Source organism: Sphaerodactylus townsendi, linkage group LG05 (assembly GCF_021028975.2).
Source record: "Sphaerodactylus townsendi isolate TG3544 linkage group LG05, MPM_Stown_v2.3, whole genome shotgun sequence".
Classification (NCBI taxonomy): domain Eukaryota; kingdom Metazoa; phylum Chordata; class Lepidosauria; order Squamata; family Sphaerodactylidae; genus Sphaerodactylus; species Sphaerodactylus townsendi.
This window is the reverse complement of record NC_059429.1, coordinates 24,890,268-24,915,926: the sequence shown is the minus strand read 5'-3', so window position 1 is coordinate 24,915,926 and position 25,659 is coordinate 24,890,268. Positions and strand designations below refer to the sequence as shown.

Below are 25,659 nucleotides of genomic sequence, written 5' to 3'. Positions count from 1 at the left end.
TCTGTGAAATTTTCATAGTGTTTGGGCCAGCAGATGCGGAGTTATTCTCGAAGCAACAAACGCATGGTTCCATTTTTACATATATATAGATAATGTGACTTAGAACTGGGAAATAAATATAACAATCCATTGAAACTGTAAAACCAATTTTTTAAATAAAACCAATAATTCTCAAATATTAATAACATTCAATAGGGAAGTATATGATTAAAGTTGTTATAAAATCTATCACTTTTATACTATAATACAATCAATTTAAATAAAACTATCTCAGATTCAAATAAATAACATTACATTTCTCTATCATTTGGTTAAAACAGTAATAAACCCACTTTAATGACAATACAATACAGTATCGGTTGTCCCTTATAGTCCTGTCCCTTCCTGGAAAAGTCTTCCTGTCCCTTCCTGGAAAATGGGCTATTACAGGGCTAATAAGAATCCTTCTAATGCTATCATACCATTTGCAATCGAATAGAATATGCTTCAGTGATACACATAGACACCTTTCAGATGGAATTTCTCTATATTTATCACAAAGGACCACCATGGATAATGCATTGTATCTTAGTAAGGTAAAAAAATCTTCTATAATCTGAATTACCTAACAGCCTTACATATGATAACAATGCTACTTTATTTACTTGTTAGGGTCAAAAAGAAATTGTTTAATTCTATTAATGTTGTGCTATCTTTCAACATCCAGGGCTCTCTGTTTAAGTATCTCCTTTGCCCGTGCATAATTCATCATTATTAACATATGAGTAGAAAAACCATAATATCTCAATTTCTCCATGGGGAAACATATGGGAAGGGAGGGAGGGGGACCAGCATCTGGATATGACCCACCCACTCTAGCAAAGGGAAAGGGGAGGGAGGGGGAGGGGTGCCATGCAAGGGAAGAGAAATGAGGGAGGGGAGAGAGCGAGGGGTGGCATGCAAGGGAGGGGAGGGAGGGCCCAGCCAGCCTAGATTCCCTGAATACTGAGGTTACAGTTCAGAAAACCAGGTTGCCTCCGAGGCACGCGTTACTCAGGAGTAAGCTCGGTAAAGCAACCATGACTGAGTTGCGCCCCTCAGAAGCGACACCCATTGCCACCACCCCAACTGACTCCCAGGTAAAGGATCGTGACCAGCCAGCCTAGATGTGTGGGAGGGGTGCCTTTCCATTCCCCCCCAAGGAATGTGGTCACACACATCAGTGGCCCTTTCCCCACTTCCCTTAAGCCCCGCGCTACTCGAGGAGAGTAGCGCGGGGTCCCTCGGCACTCCCCACTGAGAGGGGCGGCGACAGCGCAGCCGCCCCGAAGCTGCTGCTGTCGCGCCCCTCAGCGCGCGGCATCCCAGACGCTCTTCGGAACGGCACCTTTTGACGACCCCGCACAAAGCGCGGGGTCGTGGGGACGCCTGGGCGCGCGCCTGGGATGCCGCGTGCTGAGAGCAGCGCGCGGCAAAGGGGGGATGGAAGCGAGTGGGGAAAGGCCCAATGACATCGCACAGTATCAGCCTGCGCTTTTCCATGAGAATGTACTGCTGGCTTCTGCAATTGATTTGCTGCTACTGTTCCTTTCCCATTTCACCACAATAAGACACAGCAACGCGTGGCCGGGCCCCACTAGTATGTAAATAAGATCTCCTCTGAATGATAATTATTTGTTATATACTGGAATTTGTATTGGTTTATTCTAAGTTTTATGGAAGGTCTATGACTGCAATAAATAAACTATCACAACAGTCTTGAATATGGCATCTGTACACTTTGCCTGAAGACTGATTGTCTTTTATGGAGGGAAGTCAGGGTAGAGTAGTAGCATGCAAACTGCAAAACTGCAAAAGGACAATGTGAACCAGGTTAACAATAATCTGCCTCCTGATGTGCTGTAAACCCACGTGTCAAGATGATGGGCTTTTCCCAGTGTGGTCTGGAATCACTGATTGGTTGTGTATAAAACTACAATGCTGAAGACACCCCAGTTTGTTGATCAAATACAAGGGCAAATCGGGTGTTTGGACTGATCGACTAGTCATATTATTTTTAATTTTTAAAATATTAGTATTGATTTATCAATATGGTTATTTAATTTTTTTAAACTCTAAAGATCTAAAGATATGCAGGAGCAGGGAGGCCATGGGCAACAGAAGTGATATGGCAGGACAAGAATCAGGAAATAGTCAGCATCAGGGAGGAGAATGAGGGGAAAGCATTCAAAGCAGAATGAGGGTGTGGCGGGGTAAGACTAGGCAGGCTGGCTTTGGGTGGAGAGAAGAGGTCCGGGGCAAAGCTGTGTCCACTGGAAAATCTGTTCCACTCTGGCAATGAAGCAAAATTAAAGCCATGCCATAAGGAGATTTGCTTGCTGCAGAGAGAGTGGAAAGTGAAAGCGGGACTGAAGGAAATACGTACAAGAAATCTTGCTGCAGCAGACATTTGCCTCTATCATGCAGCAAACACTTTGTGCATAGTTGGCCCATGAATCAGCTGTGACTTAAGGGAACACACACACAAACATACATTTTGAGTCAGTTACTCTGCCTTTTAAATTAGATCATGCTGTTACCAAGTATCTCCTTTCATAGATCTATTTCCAGTGACCAGGCTAGAGAAGGCTGAATACTTGGTGTTAGATCACATTTTTCCCCCCAATATTGTCTCCATTACTTGTTTTAAGTTGTTTAAATTTTAAAGTGGCAATCCCAGATTTCTTTAGCCACATGCCAAAATTCATTTTTCTTTTAGTGTCTATTTTATTGGAAAAAGCCACTAAATGTTGCAATTGGTAGATTTTGAGGTGGGTGATTTGCTGAGATTGTGGTTCTGCCAGACAGTTTGCCTCCAGGCAGAAAAACCAGCCTTTTTCAATTGTGGAGCAAATTACAGGTTTTTCATTCCCATCAGCTGTAAAACAGCAAATTCCTTCTCAGCAGCTGCTCCGCTAGATAGCATTAATCATTCCCTTCCCAAAGCCATAGATGGGGTTTCCTAATTTAGCATCCAAATAAATCTTTTTCACCCAAACAGGCAGACATTTCAAATTAATTTTTCACTCAACGGGGAGCAGCTTGAACATGGCTCCAGGGATTAGTTGTTTCTTAGACGACTCACTTTTGCAAAGTACTCCAAAGAAAAACATCCAGCCAGTAAAAATATCAGCAAGGGATGGGGCAGCAGCCAAGAAAATAACATTGCAGCGTCAACAAGAAAAAGCATGACAAAAAGGTTGACAGGAAAGGGGGCTGAAAATTAAGATTGTTCATTTTAATGGCCTTCCATTAAATAAAAACAGATGATAAAATGTAAGATATATATATAGAGAGAGGGAAGTTAAATAAGAAAAGTCTCCTTTTCAAGCTCCATGAAATTAGGGATGTCCCAATTATGCCCCCAACCAGCAGTAGAGCTATGAATCCCCAGCTGATGAGGAACAATTCCTGCAGCTGGTGGCTGCATCCATCCATCTGTCTGTCTATGGCAGCGATTCCCAACCAGGGTTCTGTGGTACCCTGGGGTGCTGTGAACCAGAGGCGCACCATGGGTAAATGGCGCCCGGAGACAAATTGTCTCCAGGATGCCTCCCCAGGCTCTGCCCCACCGCCACCCTGGCTCCGCCCCTGATGCCCCCAGGCTCCACCCCCACTGACCTTGACCCCGCCCATGTTACCATGGACATGGGCAAGGTCTAGGGTGCCCACCTCCCCTCCCCCTGCCGGCTGGGCTCCCAGCCGGCAGCCTGCAGTCTCTTCTGACTGGGGAGGGGAGGAAGAAAGGGAGGGAGGGGGGAGTCCAGGGGGGGTTGAGGGTGCTTGGAGTCAGCAGGAAGTCCTGCTGCCTCATCATTTTTGCGTGCCTCGACTGACACGAATAGGTTGAGGCACGCGAAAACGATGAGGCAGCAGGACTTCCTGGTCACATGGGGGCCAATTTTGCGCCCCCCACGTGACCAGAAGAGTGGCGCCCGGGGACAAGGGGTACCCCTTGTCCCTAGGTAGATACGCCACCGCTGTGAACATGTCCCAGGGGTACCGCAGCAATGCTACTGGCCCCCCTCACTTTTGCGGTGTCTCCCGCACCAGCAAGGATATGGATATGGAGCTGGCCCAGGGGGCAGGACCTGCGACAAGGTCAGCAGCCACTTCCCACCCCCCACCCCCGTGCTTCCCTTCACCCTCGGAGGGGAAGGTGGCGGGTGGCAAGCAGGGGAACTGGGAGGGGAAGGTGGGGGGAGGATGGCAGGGGTACCGTGAGATATGAAGATTGAGGTCAAGGGTACCGTGATGTCGAAAAGGTTGGAAAACGCTGGTCTATGGGTTTCAGTCCCATGTTCCATCAGACAGTTTGCCTCTTTTCCACTGCAGCCTCCCAACCAGAGGTGGGATCAGCAGGTTCTCACAGGTTCCTGAGAGTAGGTTACTAATTATTTGTGTGTGCCGAGAGGGGGTTACTAATTGGTGATTTTGCCATGTGATTTTTGCCTTAGTTACGCCCCTCCTCTCAGCAGTAGCGCACAGAACTTGAAGTAGTCTAGCAGGAGGTGCACCGGCGTGCGTGGCAGCCTGCACCTGTGTGCATTCGTTTCCCGCCCAAGGACCGGCGCAGCGGCTGCGTCCTTGCCACAGCCCCGCCCAGGAATGCCCCGCCCCCATCGTGCCCCGCCCAGCCCCATCGGCGCTACGCCACAGTTTGAATCCCACCACCATGGGAACCTGTTACTAAAATTTTTGGATCCCACCACTGCTCCCAACCAGTATGGCTATTGGTCCATATGGGTTCTGCAAGCTTGTGAATAAAATTTCTTAGGGTAAGAAAGGACTCGTAAGAGAGCAGACTGCCAGGGACAATATTATTTTTATTTTATTAATTTCTATTTCTAACCCATCCTTTCCCAACCAGGTCAGGCTCAGAGCAGTTTACAACATAACTAAAACTACAGTTAAAACTTCAATGTTACTTAATGCTAAAACTTTCAGAACACTAATGGCTCCAAGCATATCACATAGTAGGGATGCCAAAGTTGTCATGATCCAAGACCTAGAGAGTGGCTTACAGGCCCAAGAGCGGCCATATTAAAGTAGTTAGCAGCAGAGGCGTGGGAAGGGGAAATGGCGCCCAGGGCAACACCTGGCCAAGAGCACCCCTGCCCCCCACTTAACTCAGCTGGCCCGGAGGCTGTCGTTATCATTTGTCTCATAGTCCAGTCCAGCGGCAGGAAGAGTGGCACCCCTCCACTGCCCACCTCCTGCCCTCTGCCGGAGGGCCCAACAGCAAGATGTGGTTGGTGTGGGGTGGTAGCGGTGCCTCAGGAGCAATGAGGCCTTGTGGTGGTGGGCCAGGCACAGCAGGAGCGTGGCAGAGGTGGGTGGAGCCATGCACGAGATGGGAAGGCAGCGTGCCAGGCCTCCGACTGTCTCCCGCGTCTACCTCATGGACAGCCCAGAGGAGACTGACTCCTGCTACCTGGCTCAGCCCCCTCTGCTGCCTCCACGCCCAAACTTCTCTGATGTTACGGAATTTGGCTTTGGCTTGTCTTTGTGCAGTGCTAAAAGTTGGATTTATCTGCAAGAATAGGTGGGATGTTTAAACTCTGCAGATGAGATGATCTTAAAGATGGCCCTCCTGAAGATTGTCAAATGTACAAACATCTAATAAGGGGTTGGAGATCTACTATGTTGTCTGTGATGCCCTTGCTGGCTTTTTAGTCTGTACCCTGTAAGGTAACAGATAGACATGGCCAAGAATCTGCCTTCCACACCAGTTCATGCAGGCCTTTGAGCCTGGTGAAGCAGGAAATGAACAATGCCAAATATTTTGGCACCACAGTCTCTCTAGAGAATCACATACTGGTGCTCTGCACTTAATATTTTGTTGACTTGCAGGGAATAGGATAGCCTTTCAGCATCACAGTCCCAAGATACTGGCTGATTCACCTCAAATTGCAGCCAATGCAGCCATTTTGGCCACCACAGCAGCTGGGGTGGGGGAGGGAGAGACTGAAGAAATAAAAACAACACTTTCCTTTCTTTCAAAAGCTGAGTCTGGCTCTTGAAAGCTTTGGTCACAAGTCCAGGGTTTCTCTGAATCTGACAATCCTACCTTCTTTGCCAGATAAATATTGTGCTGTGAGAACTGTTAACAAAAATGTGGATTAACTAGGAATTATTTATTTACAAGAGCAATTGGAAAGGTCCAGGGGAAAATTACTGTACAAACAAATTAACCAGAAGAAGAAGAAGCCTCATTTACTGGTTTCCAGCTTGTCTTTTTTTGGGCTTAGATGCTTTCAGGTCCTTCTGAAAACAACTAGCTGACTGTACAACAAAAAGCAAACAGTTTTTCCTGGTTTGTACTGTTCCCAACCTGCTGAAAAGATGCCTCAAAAAGTACACACTAAAAATGCAATTAGACATAATATATAGCTTAAGTGCTGCATCAAGATATAGCAGGGTTGCCATCTCCCCACCCCGCCCCGTGGAGACAGAGGATCCCTGGCTCCCAGCTTGTGTTTCCCACTGCTACTCTGAGCCATTGGTTCAGCATAATGTAACTTCTGGGGAAATCCAGATGTGGTATCATACATCTCTAGGAATTGATCAAAACTCTAGAGGTGACTGATGTCACTTCTGCCCCTGCCCCTTTGGAAGTGACATCAGTCCTCTCTACGGATCATCAGAAAATCTATGTTTCCTAGAAGAATGTGACATCACTTCTAGTTTTTTCCTGAAAGTGATGTGACGTCACATTGTCCTTATCTCTCAGTCTTCCACTGGTTCCCAGGCCAAACCTGGCAACCCTATTAGTAACTATTGCATGGTCAAAGGAGAATTTTCACTAAATCGGGTCATGTTTTGATACCACAAACTCTCTAGAGCAGTGGTTCCCAAGCTGGTGTACACATACCCCTAAGGGTACACGCCACATGAAAAAATACATGATGGGTTTACTAATATGGGGGTACAATTTTAGGGAAATGGGTTGCATGGGGTATGTGAGTGAAAAAAGGTTGGAAACCACTGTTCTAGAGAATTTGGCATTCATGTTCCAATTTTCCAGTTTGCTGGCTTGCAGAGAATACAATGGCATTATATGAAATCCTCAGTATTGAAAAGTAGAGTTAGTGTTTTAAAAATGTTTTGTAGCATTTTGGTGGTGACATTAGGACCTCAAACCTGTAAACTTGAAGCTTTGACTCTGAAGCAGATACCAGATTTCACGTAAAATTACAGGGGAATGATAATACCAGACTGTTGGGAAATACATGGAATTCATACAAGCAAAACATGTACTGCAGGGGGTAGAAAAATGCCTGGCAGAAACACCAACCTTACAGAAACACAGTACACTGGACCTTTCCAGTGATATGCCCAGTCCTGGAGATGCTAAGCCTGTTACCTTAAAACACCCTGTTCCTTGGCTTGGTACCAGTAAGGAAAGGGCCCTTGGCCAGTCTCCTACAGAGCTCTGAGCCATGACAGTAGATCACTCTTGAAAGAGGCCTATTGTGTTGGTGAGGCTGTTTGTTGGTTCTCTGACTGCCCATCCAGTTGTAAAACCACGTGTGGCCATTCAGATCATGAATATGTTTTCCCAGAAAAACTTAAACCTTGCTAGGGGGATGACTTCGGAGCATGAAAAATAATTTCTGCAACAAACCTGACATAACTAATGGTTGATTTCTTTTTGCCTTGATCTGAATTCCAGACACTTTCTGATGGCTTACATTCAGGGCTGGGTTAAGACATGCGGACAAGTCCATACATGGCCATTTCGGCACAAGTTGTTTACAACACATCTTGCCACCAAATGCTACTTTGCTTCTTTTAATTCCTCATGTATAGTAAGTAGGTTAAGCTTACTGACTCAAGGTCGCATACCTGTACTGATGGGCTACATACCTGTACACTACATACATGGACATACATTTTCCCTGTAGGCAAATAACTGCTCTGAGAGGTGATGTTTGCTTAAGAAAATAACACTTTCGCACATGCTGCATCTATTTTCATGTCAGTGTTTGCCTGCCTCAGTGAATATATGTCTCATCCATCTGCAGGCATTTACACATGCTGGCTAATGCACTTTCAATCCACTTGCAATTCACGTTAGTGATCTTTTGCAAGTGGATTTTGCCATTTCACACAGGGAAATTGAGCTCAAAGTGCTTTGAAAGTGCATTAGCCAGCACGTGTAAATGCCTGCAGATGGATGAGACATATATTCACTGAGACAGGCAAACACTGGCATGAAAATAGATGCAGGCATTATCTAAGAGAGAGTCCTGTTGAGAGTTGCATTCCATTCTCACTGTCTCGCCAAAACTAATAGCTCTGAGAACGTGTAATAATCAGTCTGCAACATCAAACTGTTCATTGATTTCCAAAGACCAAAAAAAAAAACGAGTTGTAATACATGTAGTCTTTTACAATTCCATGTTATTTCCACCTTTTCCCTCACACTTTGCTGTGTGATGTAGTGGTCAAGAGTGGTGGACTTATATCTGGAGAACCAAGTTTGATTCCCCGCTCCTCCACATGAGCAGTGGACTCTTATCTGGTGAAGTGGATTTGTTTCCCCACTCCTACACACAAAGCCTGCTGGGTGATCTTGGGCTAGTGGTCACAGTTCTTCAGACCTTTCTAAGAGCAGCAGTGGCATAGTGGCTAAGAGCAGGTGCACTCTGATCTGGAGGAACCGGGTTTGATTCCCAGCTCTGCCGCTTGAGTTGTAGAGGCTTCTCTGGGGAATTTAGATTAGCCTGGGCACTCCCACACACGCCAGCTGGGTGACCTTGGGCTAGTCCAGGGGTAGGGAACCTGCGGCTTTCCAGATGTTCAGGAACTACAATTCCCATCAGCCTCTGTCAGCATGGCCAATTGGGAATTGTAGTTCCTGAACATATGGAGAGCCGCAGGTTCCCTACCCCTGGGCTAGTCACAACTTTTCAGAGCTCTCTCAGCCCCACCCACCTCACAGGGTGTTTGTTGTGAATGGGGAAGGGCAAGGAGATTGTAAGACCCTTTGAGTCTCCTTCAGGAGAGAAAGGGGGATATAAATCCAAACTCCTCCTCCTCCTCCTCCTCCTCCTCCTCCTCCTCCTCCTCTTCTTCTTCTTCTTCTTCTTCTTCTTCTTCTTCTTCTTCTTCTTCTTCTTCTTCTTCTTCTTCTTCTTCTTCTTCTTCTTCTTCTTCTTCTTCTTCTTCTTCTTCTTCTTCTTCTCCATCTTCTTCTTCTTCTTCCCAACTGCACCTACCTCACAAGGTGTCTGTTATAGGGAGAGGAAGGGAATGCGTTTGTAAGCCACTTTGAGAGTCCTTACAGGAGAGAAAGGCAGGGGTATAAATCCAAAATCCTCTCCTTCTAGATTGTAATAGTCAAACTCAGTAGACTCACTCACCATCCCCTGCCCCAGACTTGTTCTTGTGTTGTAAACATGGAGATTTCTTGGCAGAGAGAAAAAATGATAAGCAAAGACTCACCCGCTACATTTCTGCATAAGTCCTATATTTAGGCAAACTATACAGGATGACAGCATCTAACTGAGCAGTAATGTAGGTGGTATATCTTGGGGTTGCAGTCAATCAGAAGCCCCCTGTCACTCAGCAGTATGATGCATCTGCCAAAGAAAAAAACCCCAACACAATTATCCTGCATCAAAGGCTTAGTATCCAACTCACAAGCTGTAATAGTTCCACTGTGTCACTGAATTACTTAATAGGGTTTTTCTACACAGGCAATAGAGTAGGAGTGTACAAAATGATTCACAAAGTTACTTGGATAAATTTATTAGGGTCTGTGGTCTATACTACTGTGTACAATTTGCTGTAACTTGGATTGTATTGTTTAACATTGCATTATTTAATGTGTCCTGTTAATATTTATGCTCGCTTCCTTTCTGTTTTTTAGATGTCTGGTTGGTTTTGCAACCCAAATCCTATTTAATTATTTATTGAATGTCCCATTTTGTTTGTATTTACTCACTCTGGGACCCCTTGAGCCCAAGTGAGAAAAGCCAACTACAAAAAATGTAAATAAATAAATAAACCTGGAGCCCTGTGTCTCATTCTGAAAGGCAAATTAGAAGGGTTTCAGAGTAGGGCAATGAAGGAGATCAGGGTTTTGGGAAATGCCCCACAAGGAAAGGATGAAGGAACTGGGTACATTTAGCTTGGAAACGACCTATCCAATGGAAAAAAAAGCAAAGATTCATTTTCTCTGCTGTTTCAGAGGGCAAGATGAGATCTAATGGGAAGATCCAGGAGGGTAGTTTTCAGCTGAACATTAGAACTTCTAAAAGAACTTCTGGTGTCTTCAAGCAGAGGTTGGCAGCTCTAACTTGGCATGTCCTGTGCTGAGTAAGGGTTTGAATTAGATCAGGGGTGTCCAACTCTAGCGGTTCAGATGTTCATGGACTATTATTATTTATTTATTATTATTATTGATTGAATTTGAAAAACCCCCGATCCCCAAAGGGCTCTGGGTGGTGTACATCACAAATAATCATACATAAAATCATAATTAAAACACAAGCGTAGCAGGCGGAGCAAATAAATTACTGACAAATAAATACCTAGAGTTAGTAGCTCAAGCTCCATAGCCAGTAAAATATTAATTTCCATTAAAACAGTGAATGCTACTTTAAAATGGCATCCCACAAAAACCTCTTACTTAAAACCCTCCTAAAAAGAGGAAGGAGGAACGGTGGGTCCCAACCATGTTGACAGACCCATTAGAACAGGAGAACAGAGCGGGCACCATCAGCAACTGGTCTCTCCAAAGGCCCTGTGGAACAACTCCATCTGCCCTGCAGAAATCCCCAAGGTCCAGCAGGGCCCGGACAGCTGGAGGAAGAGTGTTCCATGCCAGCAGAGTCTGATGGGAATTGTAGTCATGAACATCTGAAGTGCCAAAGTTGGACACCTCCGATTTAGATGGTAGTTGGAGTTCTATTTACCTCTACTGTGGAGGAATAATGAGCAGGGGTGGGAGAGAATTAAACCAATCAAATTAGGCCAATCTATGAGCATTACTATTTACATATGCAAACTCCTAACAGAGAGGCATATACATTCCAGGATTGGCCACTTTTATACATGCTGAATTATACACTTTCAACCCACTTTCAACGTACTTTGCAGCTAGATTTTACCATATGAAATGGCAAAATCCACTTGCACACAATCATTAAAGGGGATTGAAAGTGCACTATTTGGCATGTGTGAAAACCCTTCATTCACATGTCCAACCTCTCCTTCTCCCCATTGGTCAGTAAAGGTTCTGCCCTTGAGATGCTCACCTGTGTATCAGCAAATGAAGTGTCTTGGACTCATATAGTATATCTGGAGTCCATCCATAAGACTTTCCAAACAAAATGATTAAAGAACATATTTTATCAATATAGTTAATTCTCAACATGGCCAGATCTGTGGACTGCAGCCATGAACAGACAAAAGACATATTTCCACAAACCTGAGAAAAGCCCTGGATTTGTGAAATCCTATATACAAAGTATCCAGGGGGTTAATGCCACCACAAATAGTGGAAGCAGCAGCTATCACTTTAAGAAACACGTGCCCTTTATAGACATTGCTAGGCAACAACAGTGTTGCCAGTTTAAATCTTGTCAGTAAGAAGCAAGGGAAGAGGGCAGGGCTGTTTCCATGGCTGTTTTGACCTGTGAGGGAGAACTCAGTGGGGCCAGGAGCAGCAGCAACCACTAGGAGACTTGATACTACATGTCTTGCCTGACATACCCTGCCTCTGCTGCTTGTCACTGTTAAGAACATAAGAACTAGCCTGCTGGATCAGACCAGAGTCCATCTAGTCCAGCACTCTGCTACTCGCAGTGGCTCACCAGGTGCCTTTGGGAGCTCACGTGCAGCATGTGAAAGCAATGGCCTTCTGCTGCTGCTGCTGCTCCTAAACACCTGGTCTGCTAAGGCATTTGCAATCTGAGATCAAGGAGGATCAAGATTGGTAGCCACCACATGAAAACAAGTGGTGTAGCGGTTAGAGTTATAGACTAGGATCTGCAAAACCTAGGCTCAAATTCCAACTCTGACATGGAAATTGTTGTATGGTTTTGGGTCAGTCATATACACTCAGCTTCACCTACCTCACAGGGCTATTGTGAGGATAAAATGGAGATGAGGAGAACGATATAAGCTGCTTTGGATCTTTATTGGGAAGAAAAATAGAGTATATGTATATAAATAATTTAGGCAAATAAATGTATATTTACAAGTATTTACAGATAAATACAGATATATAGATAATACAGGTAAATAAATGTATATAAATAATACAGATAAATAAATAAAACAGCTGCAGATACAGGGGGCAGATAAAATGTACGTTGCTGGTTGAAGGAGAGAAGGAAGACAGGAAAGATGAAATTATGGATGTTGCCAAGAGGAAGAGAAGCATGAGAGACAGAAATAGTAATGGTGGAAAGTGAGGTGCCTCTCACAAGTCCTTGTGGGTTCCTTAATGCAGAACTGGGCCCAATGCTGAAAACATGGCCAGCCTTTTCCCAAGGAGCAGCCGCTAGAGGTAGTGAAGGCAGGAAAACTGAAGATTGGAGAGACAGATGAAAGTAAGCTGCTAGGTGGGAAGAAGAGGAGGCAGGAAAGGTGGAGAAACTATGGGAGCTTCCAACTAAGAGAAAGAGGAAATGGGGAGGGATGAGATTCCCCAAGAGCAAGTCTTTGTGGGTCTTCCACTTGTATATTTATATTATTTATATGCCACTCATGCAGTAGTGGGGATAACCAGTAAAGAAAAAGCATTTTTAACCCATGGCCCCATAAGAGATGCAAGAATTGCCATATCCTACTGTATATTGTCCAGGATGGACTTAAGGCTCCCCCTACAGGCCATTTTGTGGACTGGCAGACTTATGGTCCTTAAAGAGTATGTGAGAATACAGTGACACCTAGTGGTCACCTGTATAACATTGTCTTCTGTCAATACTTGTCTCATATTTGCCCTAGGAAGAAAATAGGTATGTGCAATCCAACAATAAGGACCAAACTGCATAAGATGCTGGGAACCTACAGTTAATTCTCCACAAAATAATTCAGCTGCAACATGCTGGGCTGTGAGATAAATACAGTTTGAGTTTGCAGCACTTAGGAAGGTGCAGGGGGGGAGGGGGGATAACATTTTGCTCCTATGCCATTTTCCTCCACAGAGTGGCCCTTGCTGTTTTTGACCCCTCCTTTAAAGTCCCTTATATTGTCTGTCTTTTTTTTTCTTTACTGGAGATTAAAACAGTTGGGGAAGGGGTAATCATTAGCCCATGGTTTTGGGGATATTCTCAAGTCTGGGAAGATGTGCTGGTTTACACAATGTCACTTCTATCCCAGCCATGTAAAAATCTGGCGTGACTGTGCCATTGCCATCTTCCCCCCCACTATTCCCCACTTGGGGCTGAGGGGGATCCTAGTAACCCTACCAAGTAAAAAACAGCACAGCCGATACCTCAAAACGAAATAAATACAATTATTAAAGTACAAAGTCAGGAAAGCTGCTACTCTCCTGACCTTCTGCAAACTATGCAACACTAAACTATTCAAAAAGGCTTTTCTGTGTGGATAATAAGGTTGTGCTGTACAAAATGGTTCACAAACTTACTTGCATAAATTATTAGGGACTATGGTCTGTGGTGCAGTATACAGCTTATTGTAAGCAGGATCCTATTGCATCATTTTGTACCACTTAATGTATTATGTTAATATACTTATGCTGTGTATCACTTGTTAATACATATGCCATGCTTCTGTTCTTTTTGCTGGTTCCAGACTTCTAAAATATTAATGCATTGGTTATTGAATGCCCCGTTTTGTTGATTGTAGTAACTGTAATCCACCTTGTATCCTTATGATAAAAGCTGACAATGGCCCTTTCCACACAAGTAACCTGAAATGTTTCTAAAACATTTTCAATGCTCTCCTTTACTACACATGCCCCTTCCACACATGCAGAATAATCTACTTCCAATCCACTTTCAATGCACTTTGCAGTTGGATTTTACTGTGCGGTATAGCAAAATCCACTTGCAAACAATTGTGAAAGTTGATTGAAAGTGGATTGAAAGTGCATTATTCTGCTTGTGCGGAAGGGGCCAATTTTTGTCCGCATTCACCTCCTTGAAATGATTCATGGCAGCTGTGAGAGATTGTTCCACTTTTTTAAATTATTTGTTGAATTGGTGCTTCAGTGCTTCTTGCTTCGATTCTCTATAACTTGTATAATTGATGCTTCGCAGGTTTTACCCCCCCCCATTAAAATAACACAGAAATGATTAAAATAAACAGGCGAGAGGGAATGAAGTGAGCTCAGCGACGTGATAAAATGGTGGTGAGAAGGAAGTTCTGGGATGGCAGGGAGGCATGGAAAAGCAGTAAATCAGGAGTATCCAACTCTGGTGCTTCAGATGTTCATGGACTACAATTCCCATCAGCCCCTGATCTGGATTGGGAAATTCCTGGAGATATTAGTAGTGGAGCCTAGAGAGGAAAGGGTTTGGGAAGAGATCTCAGTAGGATATAATGCCATAAAGTCCACCATCCAAAGTGGCCATTTTATCAAACCAGCTGTAATTCTGGGGCATTTGCAGCCACCACCTGAAGACTGGAATTGTGGACATACCATCACTGCTATTATTGACACTTCTGATCTAAACCTGAACTGGCTGATCCTATCACAGACTTCTGGGCGGGGGGGATGTGTGCCCTCCAATTCCTCTGCCCATCATATGGCAGTGTTGCTAAAACTGATAATGCACCAGTACGTTTCCCAGCACGCTAATAGCAAACTCTAACTAAAGGCTGTTTCTTCCCCTCGCCTTGCCTGGAACCTTTCTCCAGAAGTACTCTGTTCTAATGCTCTTAAGAGAAACAGGGAAATATACCCTGGGAATCAATTGATCTCTTGGGTTCTAGTTGCTAGGTTTTGCAATATAGTAGGTATCTAAGGGTTCACATTTATTTTTGCCCTAAGCTGAATTTCAAGCTTACAGCTCTTTGTAAGCTATGCAGGGCAAACAATTAGTGGTAAAGATACCGGTTCCCAAGAGTCCATTTCAAATGTTTTTCTTGGAGTTGGATTTCAGAGAAAGCATTGCAAAATATAATGATTTCTTTTTCCAGGCAGGATTTAATCCTTTGGTTCACATTGTATAGTGAGTATAGTTTCTTTGTTTATCCATACTCTGGGACTGGGAGTTTTTTCCCAGGTCAGTTGATACTATCAAGTTCTGTTTTGTTATAAGGGATTACAGCAGGAAAGTGCACAAATTCCCTGTAGAAGAACAAACAGGAGTCTAGGGCAGGTTCTGATTCAAGAATGCCTGCGTTGCAGTAAAATCTCGGTCATTTTTCAGGTGCGATCAGACTGCCGCTTATTTCTGCTGCAATAGGATCAAGACGCTGCCACCTTTCTGGAATGGCTACAGAGATACAACTATACCACCACATAAAGGAGGATTCTAGTGCCAGTTTCAAGACTAACAAAATTTATTCCAGCATAACTGACCCGTGAAATTTTATGCTGGAATAAATGTGATTGGTCTGTAAGGTGCCAGGGGACTCCAGTTTAATTTTATTCAGCTGCTGCATTGTAAACAAAAGGCTTTAAGTGACTGGGGGAGCATCAGGATTGTGCACAAGTTGGGCAATAACCTAGGATTGGGTTAGGAAATTCCTGGATATTTGTGAGGGGGAGTCTGGGGAGGGTTTGGAAAGGGGAAGGAGCTCAGCGGAATAGAATGCCATAGAGGGCACCCTCTAAAGCAGCCATTTTCTCAAGGGGAACTAATCTCTGTAATCGAGATCAGTTAGAATGGACTGGCAATCCTTGGAAAAACAACTTCAGGTCAGCCACGATGGTGGGCAAATTTCATAGCAGATTGTAGCCCTGCCATGAGGTATATCCGCTTTGGTCTGTCCCCAAAGGAATTATGTGGTGCGAAACCTCAAATTAGGTATTTGTAGGTATACTGGCAATGAAAGTATATACGGTAAGGAGCAGCAATGGCGTAGGAGGTTAAGAGCTCGTGTATCTAATCTGGAGGAACCGGGTTTGATTCCCAGCTCTGCCACCTGAGCTGTGGAGGCTTATCTGGGGAATTCAGATTAGCCTGTACACTCCCACACACGCCAGCTGGGTGACCTTGGGCTAGTCACAGCTTCTCGGAGCTCTCTCCGCCCCACCCACCTCACAGGGTGTTTGTTGTGAGGGGGGGAAGGGCAAGGAGATTGTAAGCCCCTTTGAGTCTCCTGCAGGAGAGAAAGGGGGGATATAAATCCAAACCCTTCTTCTTCAAACTCTTCTAAGTGGCACATGGGCATCAGCTAGTTGTTACTATTAATAGTTGTTACTATTACTTGATTAAAAATCAAGCAAACTATGCTGTTCAGGCAGGATTCTATTTTCCCCCCTTATCAGTAAAAACCTTGTCCAATGATGTCATTTCACACGTCTGTTTCCTATTTACAGGGCTCTTTGTTGCGGGACTGTTCCCCTGAGCCAAATCGCTACCCTTCGCTAGCCTCCACCTTCCTGGCACCCAGCCAAAAACGTGAAGCAGAACCAGCAACAACCACATACAGGCAGGGATGGAAACAGATCGAGCAGGTTGGGAAGCCGGAAGCTTTGCTTGCATAATGTCTGGGGTTTTCCAATAAGAAAAAGCAAGCTAGCTGGTTGCTGATTGACACAGTCAACTTTGTGAATGAATGGTGAGAATCTCCTCAGCCAGCTTCAAATTCACAGTCTGGATAAGAAACAGCACCCTACATCACAGCAAGAATCCTGAGTGTGTAAGTACTGCAAGTCACATGTATCCTTCTCCAAGGTATGAGCATCGTTGTCCTGCCTTTGTAAACTGCTTGAGTGTGATCAGATATCCGGATTTCTCTGTCTTTACAGTACAGACATTTTTGTTAGCAGAAGCTTGTTTTTGGTAGCCTAGGAAAATCTGCCACCAACTCCTGTTACCTGAAAAAGCGACTTGTTTTTCTGCTTAGACACTACTCAGATGTCCAGATGCAAAGGAATACAAGTCTCCTTTGCATCTGGCCATCTGATTAGTACCCATTCTAAGGATGTATAATCAAACATGGATCCATTTTGCCTCAAACATTTTATTTTGTCATTTGTATTCACAAGCAGAATAGTTAGCAAGTGGAATTTGTTTTTCAATGCCTGTTTACGGGGTTGGGAGTGTGACTAGAGACAGCACAAATCAGAATAGTTAGTATAGATTTGCTATTTACTGTTTGCGGGAAGGGGTATCCTTCAGAAACTTGCCAGGGGCCCTGATTTATGTGTTCAAAGGTCAGCTCCAAAGCAGTAGTTTGTACAGCCTACAACTCGTCGTATGCAGGGTGATGGCAAAATTCAACAGACCTGGTCAGAATCCAGGATGTTCTCAGTACTACTGCAAAATCACTCACATGTGCGGGAATTTTATGGCAAACTAGGCGGGTGTCTCTTAAAAGAAAACAGGAAACATGAACTTCACAGTACCACTAGAATGTTACTAAATCTTCCCCACCCACCCGCAATTGCCAGCTAGGAATGCCCCATTGAATCCCTCTCTAAACAAACACTGATAAAGCCTGAACCACTTTATGTGTCCTACTGCTGACTGTCAAGTCTGTACTATTCATCGTCCCATATTATACAGGGTAACATTTCCAGACCTCTTCCTTTCTGTCCCATCGTAGTTTGGCTCAGCTTGCTAGTATAGACTGCATGCCTTCTACACCAGGAGTGTGGCATTTCTACATTCTATGTAGCAACTGTATGACTGTCCACACTGTCGTAAAGAGCAATGTGATCAAGGGTAGGGGCATCCTCTTATCTCTCCCTGTTTGGTAACACTGCTAAAACCTACATACCCCATTTCTGAAGTACTGAAGAAGAAGAGTTTGGATTTATACCCCACCTTTCCCTCTGGTAAGGAGGGCCTACAAGTTCCTTTCCCTTCCTCTCCCCACAAAAGACACCTTGTGAGGTAGGTGGGGCTGAGAGAGTTCTGAGAGAACTGTGACTAGCCCAAGGTCACCCAGCAGGAATGTAGGAATGTGGAAATGCATCTGGTTCACCAGATAAGCCTCTGCCACTCAGGTGGAGGAGCGGGGAATCAAAACTGGTTCTCCAAATTAGAATCCACCTGCTCTTAACCACTATACCATGCTGGCTCTCTGGGTAAGGTGACCAGATTTTCACCTTTTTAAAGTGGGACACCCTGGGGGGGGTTCGTGCGCAGCCGCAGGAGTGCACTGCTTTCTGGGGCACTCCCCTGTTTCCCGCCTTGTCACAGGGCGGGAAACGGGAGCACCCCAGAAGGCAGTGTGGCAGTGCGAGAGGCTGCCACACTGCCAAACCCCTGTTTCCCGCCCTGTCACAGGGGAGCGCCCCAGAAGGCAGTGCGGCAGCCTTCCAAAAATTGGGACATTTAAAAAACCCCGCGGGACCCGGGACAAATTCGTCAAAAGCGGGACTGTCCCGCCAAAAATGGGATGTCTGGTCACACTATCTCTGGGGCACTATTACAGATTTAAGTTTTCTTGGGGGGAAAAAATCCCCAGAGACTCACTGGGGCTAGATCATATTTACTACATGTATAAATAATCAAAAACTCCTATAGCAGGCAGCAAATAGAGCAATCCCGCAGCATCCTTCAGCATGAGGTGGAGAAGGTGGGCTGTACAGGAAAGGTACTTCAGGCCCAATGCCCTCGTTGCTGCCCTAACGTTGACTGTGAAGCTCATGGTGTGGTCCCTGCCTTCCCATGTGGCTAGTTGTGGTTTGATGGAAGCAGCGATGTTATCCAACATGAGCACCTCATTGAGCACCTCGGTGTGGAGCAAAGCATGGCAATAGCTGGCTCGTTGGCCCTCTCCCTGCCTAGCTCTGGTCCCCTTCCCCACCAAGAGGTCATCGGGCTGCCACCAGTGCAAGCACAGTGACTGTAAGGTAGGCATGCCCTGCCTGCCAGCAGGTCTAGATATCCATGGTGAAGTGCACAGTTCTCCTGCGAGCATGGCACGACTATGCCTTCACGTAGACCCTTGCAGACCTGTATACCACTGTCATCATGGTCCTCTTCACTGTGAAGCAAGAGGGGGGCATGTACCAGGCCGTAACCAAGTGGAGCACCTTGCAGAATCTGATGTACTATATTGTACTGAAAGGCTGCCCATTGATGGCAATCATTTTGCCAACGGTGTGGGTGTCATGGCTTTTTGGGAGGGGAGTTGTGATTTGGCTTTACCGAATCACCAACCCTACTGCCCGATGGCTAAGACCACCCCAACTCCCTTTCCTCAAGGACCATTAACAGATTTAATCCCCAAAATCTACACACTTCTCAGGTGGCAGTTCAGACAAAGCACCGAGGGATAATAGACAACATTCAAGGTAACCAAGACGACCAGACACAGAACCATAAAAAGGGCATTAGGATCTGTCCTACTTCCTGCAGTCCAGACTGCAAACCAAGAAGTAAACCAAACAGGGATGTTAGCTTTAGCATAATAGATTCAGCACTGTTTGGCCATATATCAAAAGGAGCACAGCAATGCAAAGATTTACTTTTTCATATTACATAATGAACTGCTGTTCAGATAGCAGCTTTTCTCCTAGCAACCCCTATCCAATGAATACAACAGAAGTGAGTTCTCTAGTCAGAATCCAACCAACCTAGAATTCTCCTTCAGAGGCAGAAAATTTACAACCCAATCCTACCCATAATCAGTCAGAATTAGATCCCACGTAATTCAGTGGAAGGACGCATCCTAAGTATGAATTTGTTTGCAGCCAGAACTGAGTATATATTTGAGGAAACATAATTGGAACAGTAACATAGTCGGAGGGGGAGAGTGACAAGAAAGTCCTCAAATAATCCAGGTATTGAAGACATGTTGTTTAAACATCACTTGGTGAAGAAGTGTTCTAGATAACTCGAAAGCTTGCAGATGTGGCTTTCAGTTTGGGATTCAATCCTGTCCCCCCCTTACTCCAGTTTCTGACAATCACTTCCCCTTACCTTCGGCAAACAGCTCCAATGAGCCTTTGAAACCTGGTTCCATCGCTCCAGCAACCTCCACCTGGGCAACCTGTGTTTCCTGCCCAGATACAAGTTCTCTGATTTCTCAATTCATCCTACCAGGTGCAGTGCTACTGCTGTCCCCCCACCCCCAGCTGAATGGACCTAAAACTCTCCCTCAGCATAAATGGCAGTGAAGGACAGGGTGATGCAGAAGCATTCTGCTACATGGGGATCTCCTTGGCCAACCTGCTCCTTAAGAAGTAGGGATTGCCGACCCTTCCCTATTTCACCCCACCACTTGTTACACAGCCCAAGAGCGGGCAGTCAAGCTGGCCACGTGCTTTCTCCAGTGGTGGGATCCAAAAAATTTAGTAACAGGTTCCCATGGTGGTGGGATTCAAACTGTGGCATAGCGCCAAAGGGGCTGGGTGGGGCACGACGGGGGTGTGGCTGGGCATTCCGGGGGCGGGAAACGAATGCACACAGGCGCAGGCTGCCATGCACGCCGGTGCACCTCCTGCTAGACTGCTTCAAGTTCTGCGCGCTACTGCTGAGAGGAGGGGCGTAGCTAGGGCAAAATTCACGTGGCAAAATCACCAATTAGTAACCCCCTCTCGGCACACACAAATAATTAGTAACCTACTCTCGGGAACCTGTGAGAACCTGCTGGATCCCACCTCTGGCTTTCTCCCTGGCCCAGGACCCATTGTGCCCCCACCGCTCCTCTTGCCTCAGCTCTCAAGCATCCTGAAAGCCTCCACAGAGCAACATCAGGTAAGAAGGGAAGGAGCAATTCACCCCACGCTCCTAACACTGCCATCCCCCTCTGGCCTGGGCAACTGGGGGCAGCAGGAAGCCGGGAATCTCTCCCCCCAATGCCCCCACCAGGTGGGTGGGAGCCACTGCCTCTTCCTGGAGCTGATGGGCCTACAGTGAGCGGTAGTGGGGCACAGCAGAGGGCACAGCACACCGTCCCATCTTGCATCACTTGGATGCGCAGAGGCCCGCCTGGCCCAGAGCGATGGGGTGAATGGATAATTTTGGAACAGCTGCTGAAGGCTGCAGTGCAGCAACACTCAACCATGATCGGCAACCTGCGGGCGGTGGGATGGGGAAGACTCAAAATGCTCCCCAAGGAAGTAGCTCCTTGGGCTCGAGTCCCCTTGTGCCCCCTCCTCAGTATGCCACTGAGAAGATGGGATTAAAAAAAATTTATTAGCCATTTTCTACCTTAGGGTACTCAAGGCAGTCACAATACAAATAATAATAAAAACCACACTTTTAAGAATGCCACCAAGCTAATCCAACACGATCCTATAAAGTCATCTCCAAGTCAGGGCGCCACAAGTACCTCCTTGGAAGGTTATTCCATAGTCATGGGGTTACACATGGGTGTGAATGGACAGAACCTATTCTCTGTACCCTAACATTTGCATGTATGGGGGCTGGCAGAATAGGTGGCAGTGAATGAGAAAGGCCCTGGTGTTAATTTTGCTGTATCCACTAATTCACAAGATGGGCTTAGGCTGACCTCTCAGTCTTTCACATCTATAATATGTGTATGAAGAGTGGGGTGTGGGACAATACCAGCCTTTCTTACAAAAATGTAAAACATCATATAGTACTGGATGTGCAGGACTTGAAACACTCTGAAACGCTGTACAGATACGCTGGTACGCTGTACCAAGCTCTCCAGACACACAAAAGAAGGAGCAGTGTCCAGAAAAAAAGAGATTTGTGGGAGTGGAGAGATCCCTCCCCTCCTATATGCTGTGAATGCTATAATATGTTCTGGGGCAGATGTTTCAAATCTGAGTGGAGGAAAGTCCTACCTCTCCTTCAGGTTGAACTACCAGGATTTAATCTCTGCTTTTTCAAAATTTGCAGAGCTCTGGAATGTGCTGTCACAAAGCATCAAACACAGGACACTGATCTCACCAAATCTTTTTTCAGATTTCTCCAAGCATGCCTGACAATTTAGCATTTCTGGGAGCCACCTGAAAGGCACCATTTAGCACAGGTGCTCACAAGGCACACCCCATCTCTGCGCAAACATCAGGCATACTTCTGTAAGTAGCCAAAGACTTCATGGCCAAAAGTGAGGACCTCCGACACTGGGAAGCAAAGAGGCGAGATGTCAAAAGGGCAGAGGTCCGGCTCAATTGTGGGCTGCGGAGTTTGGAAGAAGCTCGGCTTTCCTATTTGAATTCAATGACCAAGGAACAGAGGCGACTCCAGCAGGAACTCCAGAAGTTGCGGAAAAGTGAGCAGCAGGAGGCCCCTGCTTTTGTATAACCTAATAACAAAGCTCTTTTTGTGAGGATTCAGCAGTTAATGATGTTTTATTTGGTTTAACTGGCTTGCCAAGAGCCCCTAAGGAGTCTCTGTGGGTAAAGGAGATCTGCGTGTAGAAGCAGGCCTTCCGTGCTTTATCAATGTGAATGCATTGCAGACTCTGCACCCACAGTGTGATTCTCATTCTGATGGCTTTCAATAAGAGTTGCCAGTTCCAGGTTGAGGAATATTTGGGGGCTTTTGGGGTGGAGCCTAGGAAGGGAAGAGTTTGAGGAAGGGAGGGATTTAGGGTATAATGCCATCAGGGCCAGATTAAGACTGTTAGAGGACCTAAGCACTGAAAGATTATGGTGCCCCCATATACTGTATATGTAATTCAAAATAAAAGCCAAAGTAAATTATTAAATATATATTCTAACAAATAAATATCATTGGGTTTCCGGGCTGTATGGCTGTGTTCCAGGAGCATTTTCTCCTGACGTTTCGCCTGTATCTGTGGCTGGCATCAGATGCAGCTCAAGGAGGGTGAATTTTGAGTGAAGGACGTGTCAAAAGAGGCCATCTCCAGTTATTCATCCGCTGAGGTGTTTCAGTCAAAATCTACTGGGATGCCATTCAGATCTCTTTTGCCTCGTGTTTTGTGTTCAATATATTATTCCATCATTCTCCTGTTCTTCCCAGGCCGCCCCAAGCAGAAGCTATTCCTGGGCCCAGGACGTATTGGCATAAACATGAGACTACCGCTACTATCCCATCAGACAAAGTGGGATAGCAGCTCCAAAGATGCAGCACAACGGTAAGAGGGCTTAATTTTTGACCTCCTAGAAATGTGAGGGCTGCTAAGAACTGGAAAATTAGCCAGAACATTAGAAAACAAGACGGTTCACTTTTCCTCTCATCTGATGCCACTCTCTGTGTGCCAGAATTCCATGAACTGTGGTTGGGGTACACAGAGGAGATGGTCTTTCCATTCTGTGATATTTATTTATTCCTTTATACCCTGCTTTTCTCTCCAATGAGGACCAAAAGCAGCTTACATCATTCTTTACTCCTCCATTTTATCCTTACAAGAAACCAGTGAGGTAGATTAGGCTGAGAGTGCATGACTGACCCAAGGTCACCCAGTAAGGTTCCATAGCTGAGTGGCAGAGGCATATCTAGGGGAAATGTAGCCTGGTGCAAAATCTGAGTTTTCCACCTCCCTCTCCTGTATGAGCAGCCATCCTCCCCCACCACGTCTAAACAACACTTTTTGGCATTTAGGTAATCTCAAAGTAACCATCACGAGGAGGGGTGTAGGCAGAGGTGGGATCCAGCAGGTTCTCACCAGTCCCCAAGAGTGGGTTACTAATTATTTGTGTGTGCCGAGAGGGGGTTACTAATTGGGTCTGCTTTTCCATTAGAAATTCCATTAGGTCCAAAAATCATAAAGTCCTGTTGTTTCCTGTGTGGCTGGTTAGCGAAGGTAGAAAACGGGATAATTCTCCCTGTTGGGCTGTTTTAAAAACATGTTTTAGAAATATGGTAAAGTTCCTTGTTTAAGGAAAGTATCCTTCTTTTGATTTCTAGAAACAAAATTAAGTATTTGAAAGTATTAAGTATTTGACAGGCAGTCAATTAGAGGAGAAGTAGTTGTTTCTGTTGGCAGTAGACGATAGGACTTGCTGTAATGAGTTTAAATTATGGACAGAAAGATACCAGCTGGAAATTAGGAAACTTTTTTTTACAGTAAGAGTTTTTTACAGTAACAGAGAAATTATTAATGCCCCGCCCCCGGAATGCCCGGCCATCCCCCGTCGTGCTCCGCCCAGTCCCATTGGCGCTACGCCACTGTTTGAATCCCACCACCATGGGAACCTGTTACTAAAATTTTTGGATCCCACTACTGGGTGTAGGGGGCAATTTTCCACCCCCCACTTGACTAAATGGCCTCAGCTCAAGGACATTTGACCCCATATGTCCCCCTGAGTGGTACGCCCCTGCTTAGTGGTGATCTGAACCCAAGCCTCCCAGATTCCATTTCATGACTACATCACTCTGGCTCTCTGAGGGAATGAAACAACATTTCTGTTTGGACAAGGACTGCATAATTCTCCTTCTCTTCTAGAAGCATGAGGAAAGCCAAGCCAGGAGGCCCGTCAAGTACAAGCCAGCTTCCCTCACATCCACACAGTAGTGATGTCTTAGGCTGTGAAGAAGTTGGAAAAGGGCATTTGCCACCATTGAAAACTAAGGACCAAAGTTCTGTGGCTGACAGTGAAGTGACGGCTCTTAAAAACACCATCGCCAAGCAGCTGAGCATCTTGGAAGAACCTGCAAAGGGAGAAGAGCCCGGTAACAGACAGGAGCAAGGGAGAGATCTCACAGCAGAAGAGTCTAGAGATGCTGGATGTAAGGACCCCACAGATAAACCTATGAATCCCCCAGGGAAGCGAAGACCTTCTTTTGTTCACGAGAAGCTGATTCTAGATGCAGAGGCCTATGCTGCAGATGGACGCCTCAGGACTATGTATTACAGACCCAATTTCACCAAGTCATATGCTGAAGCTCGGAAATTCCGTTACATCCGGCACAAGAACATTCCAGCTTGGGAAAAAGAACTCAGCCTCCAGGAAATATTTGGGCACAAAACTCTGCAACAACAGACTATGATTAATCCTAAACCCTAAACACTGGGGTATTTGGCCTACTCAAGGAATACCAAGCCTTGGGCAGGAAAAAAGGGCATTTATCTAATAGCCCATGGCATAGACCTTAAAGAGTCAGCCTAAAACAGGCTACACAGCTTGTGTCTCAGAAAATCTATCAGTTGTGTTTTATGGTTTGTTTGGCAGATGGTTGCTCAAGACCCTGCTGGGCTGCATTCAATTTCGATCATATTGTGTAGGCCTGGCTTAAAATCTAGGCCCAGATGTAACGTTTTCTAGAGCATAGTGCCATTTTCTAAAGCATAGTGCCTCTGAACATCTCTTGCCTTGAAAACTTCGTGGGACCACCATAAGTCAGGTGTGACTTGACAGCAAATTAAAAAAGCGTCCATTTTAAGCTGGATGTTGAAGATTTTGGACAAAAATTTCACTGAATAAAGGGAAAACTACCTCTTCTCAGAAGGGAAACAAATGGCAGAGCTAGACACTGAGGCCAGGAATCAGTACTGGTCTGTACGAGATAGGGAGCTACTGCTGTTGTCACGCTGATATCAGTAGCTGAACTCCAGCTTGGCATGCAGAATATCCCAAATTCAATCTTTGGCGTCTCCCATTAGAGATTTTTGGTATCCCTCCTTCTGCTGTAATAAACCATCTTGGCTTAA

General features: G+C 45.4%; 1 protein-coding gene across 2 annotated transcripts in view; it reads left to right on the top strand.

The window, feature by feature from the left end:
- The window catches only part of CCDC190 (coiled-coil domain containing 190), a 27,826-nt gene extending 2,167 nt beyond the window's left edge, over window positions 1-25,659 (top strand). Inside the window, exons 2-5 of one of the 2 annotated variants that reach the window (XM_048498455.1) lie at window positions 16,490-16,812; window positions 22,005-22,314; window positions 23,028-23,142; window positions 24,457-25,659. In XM_048498455.1, coding sequence (XP_048354412.1) covers window positions 22,140-22,314; window positions 23,028-23,142; window positions 24,457-25,015 — 849 coding nt within the window. In that variant the 5' untranslated portion in view covers window positions 16,490-16,812; window positions 22,005-22,139 and the 3' untranslated portion in view covers window positions 25,016-25,659. Of the gene's footprint in view, window positions 1-16,489; window positions 16,813-22,004; window positions 22,315-23,027; window positions 23,143-24,453 lie in introns of both variants that reach the window. The other variant, XM_048498454.1, reaches the window with a different exon arrangement.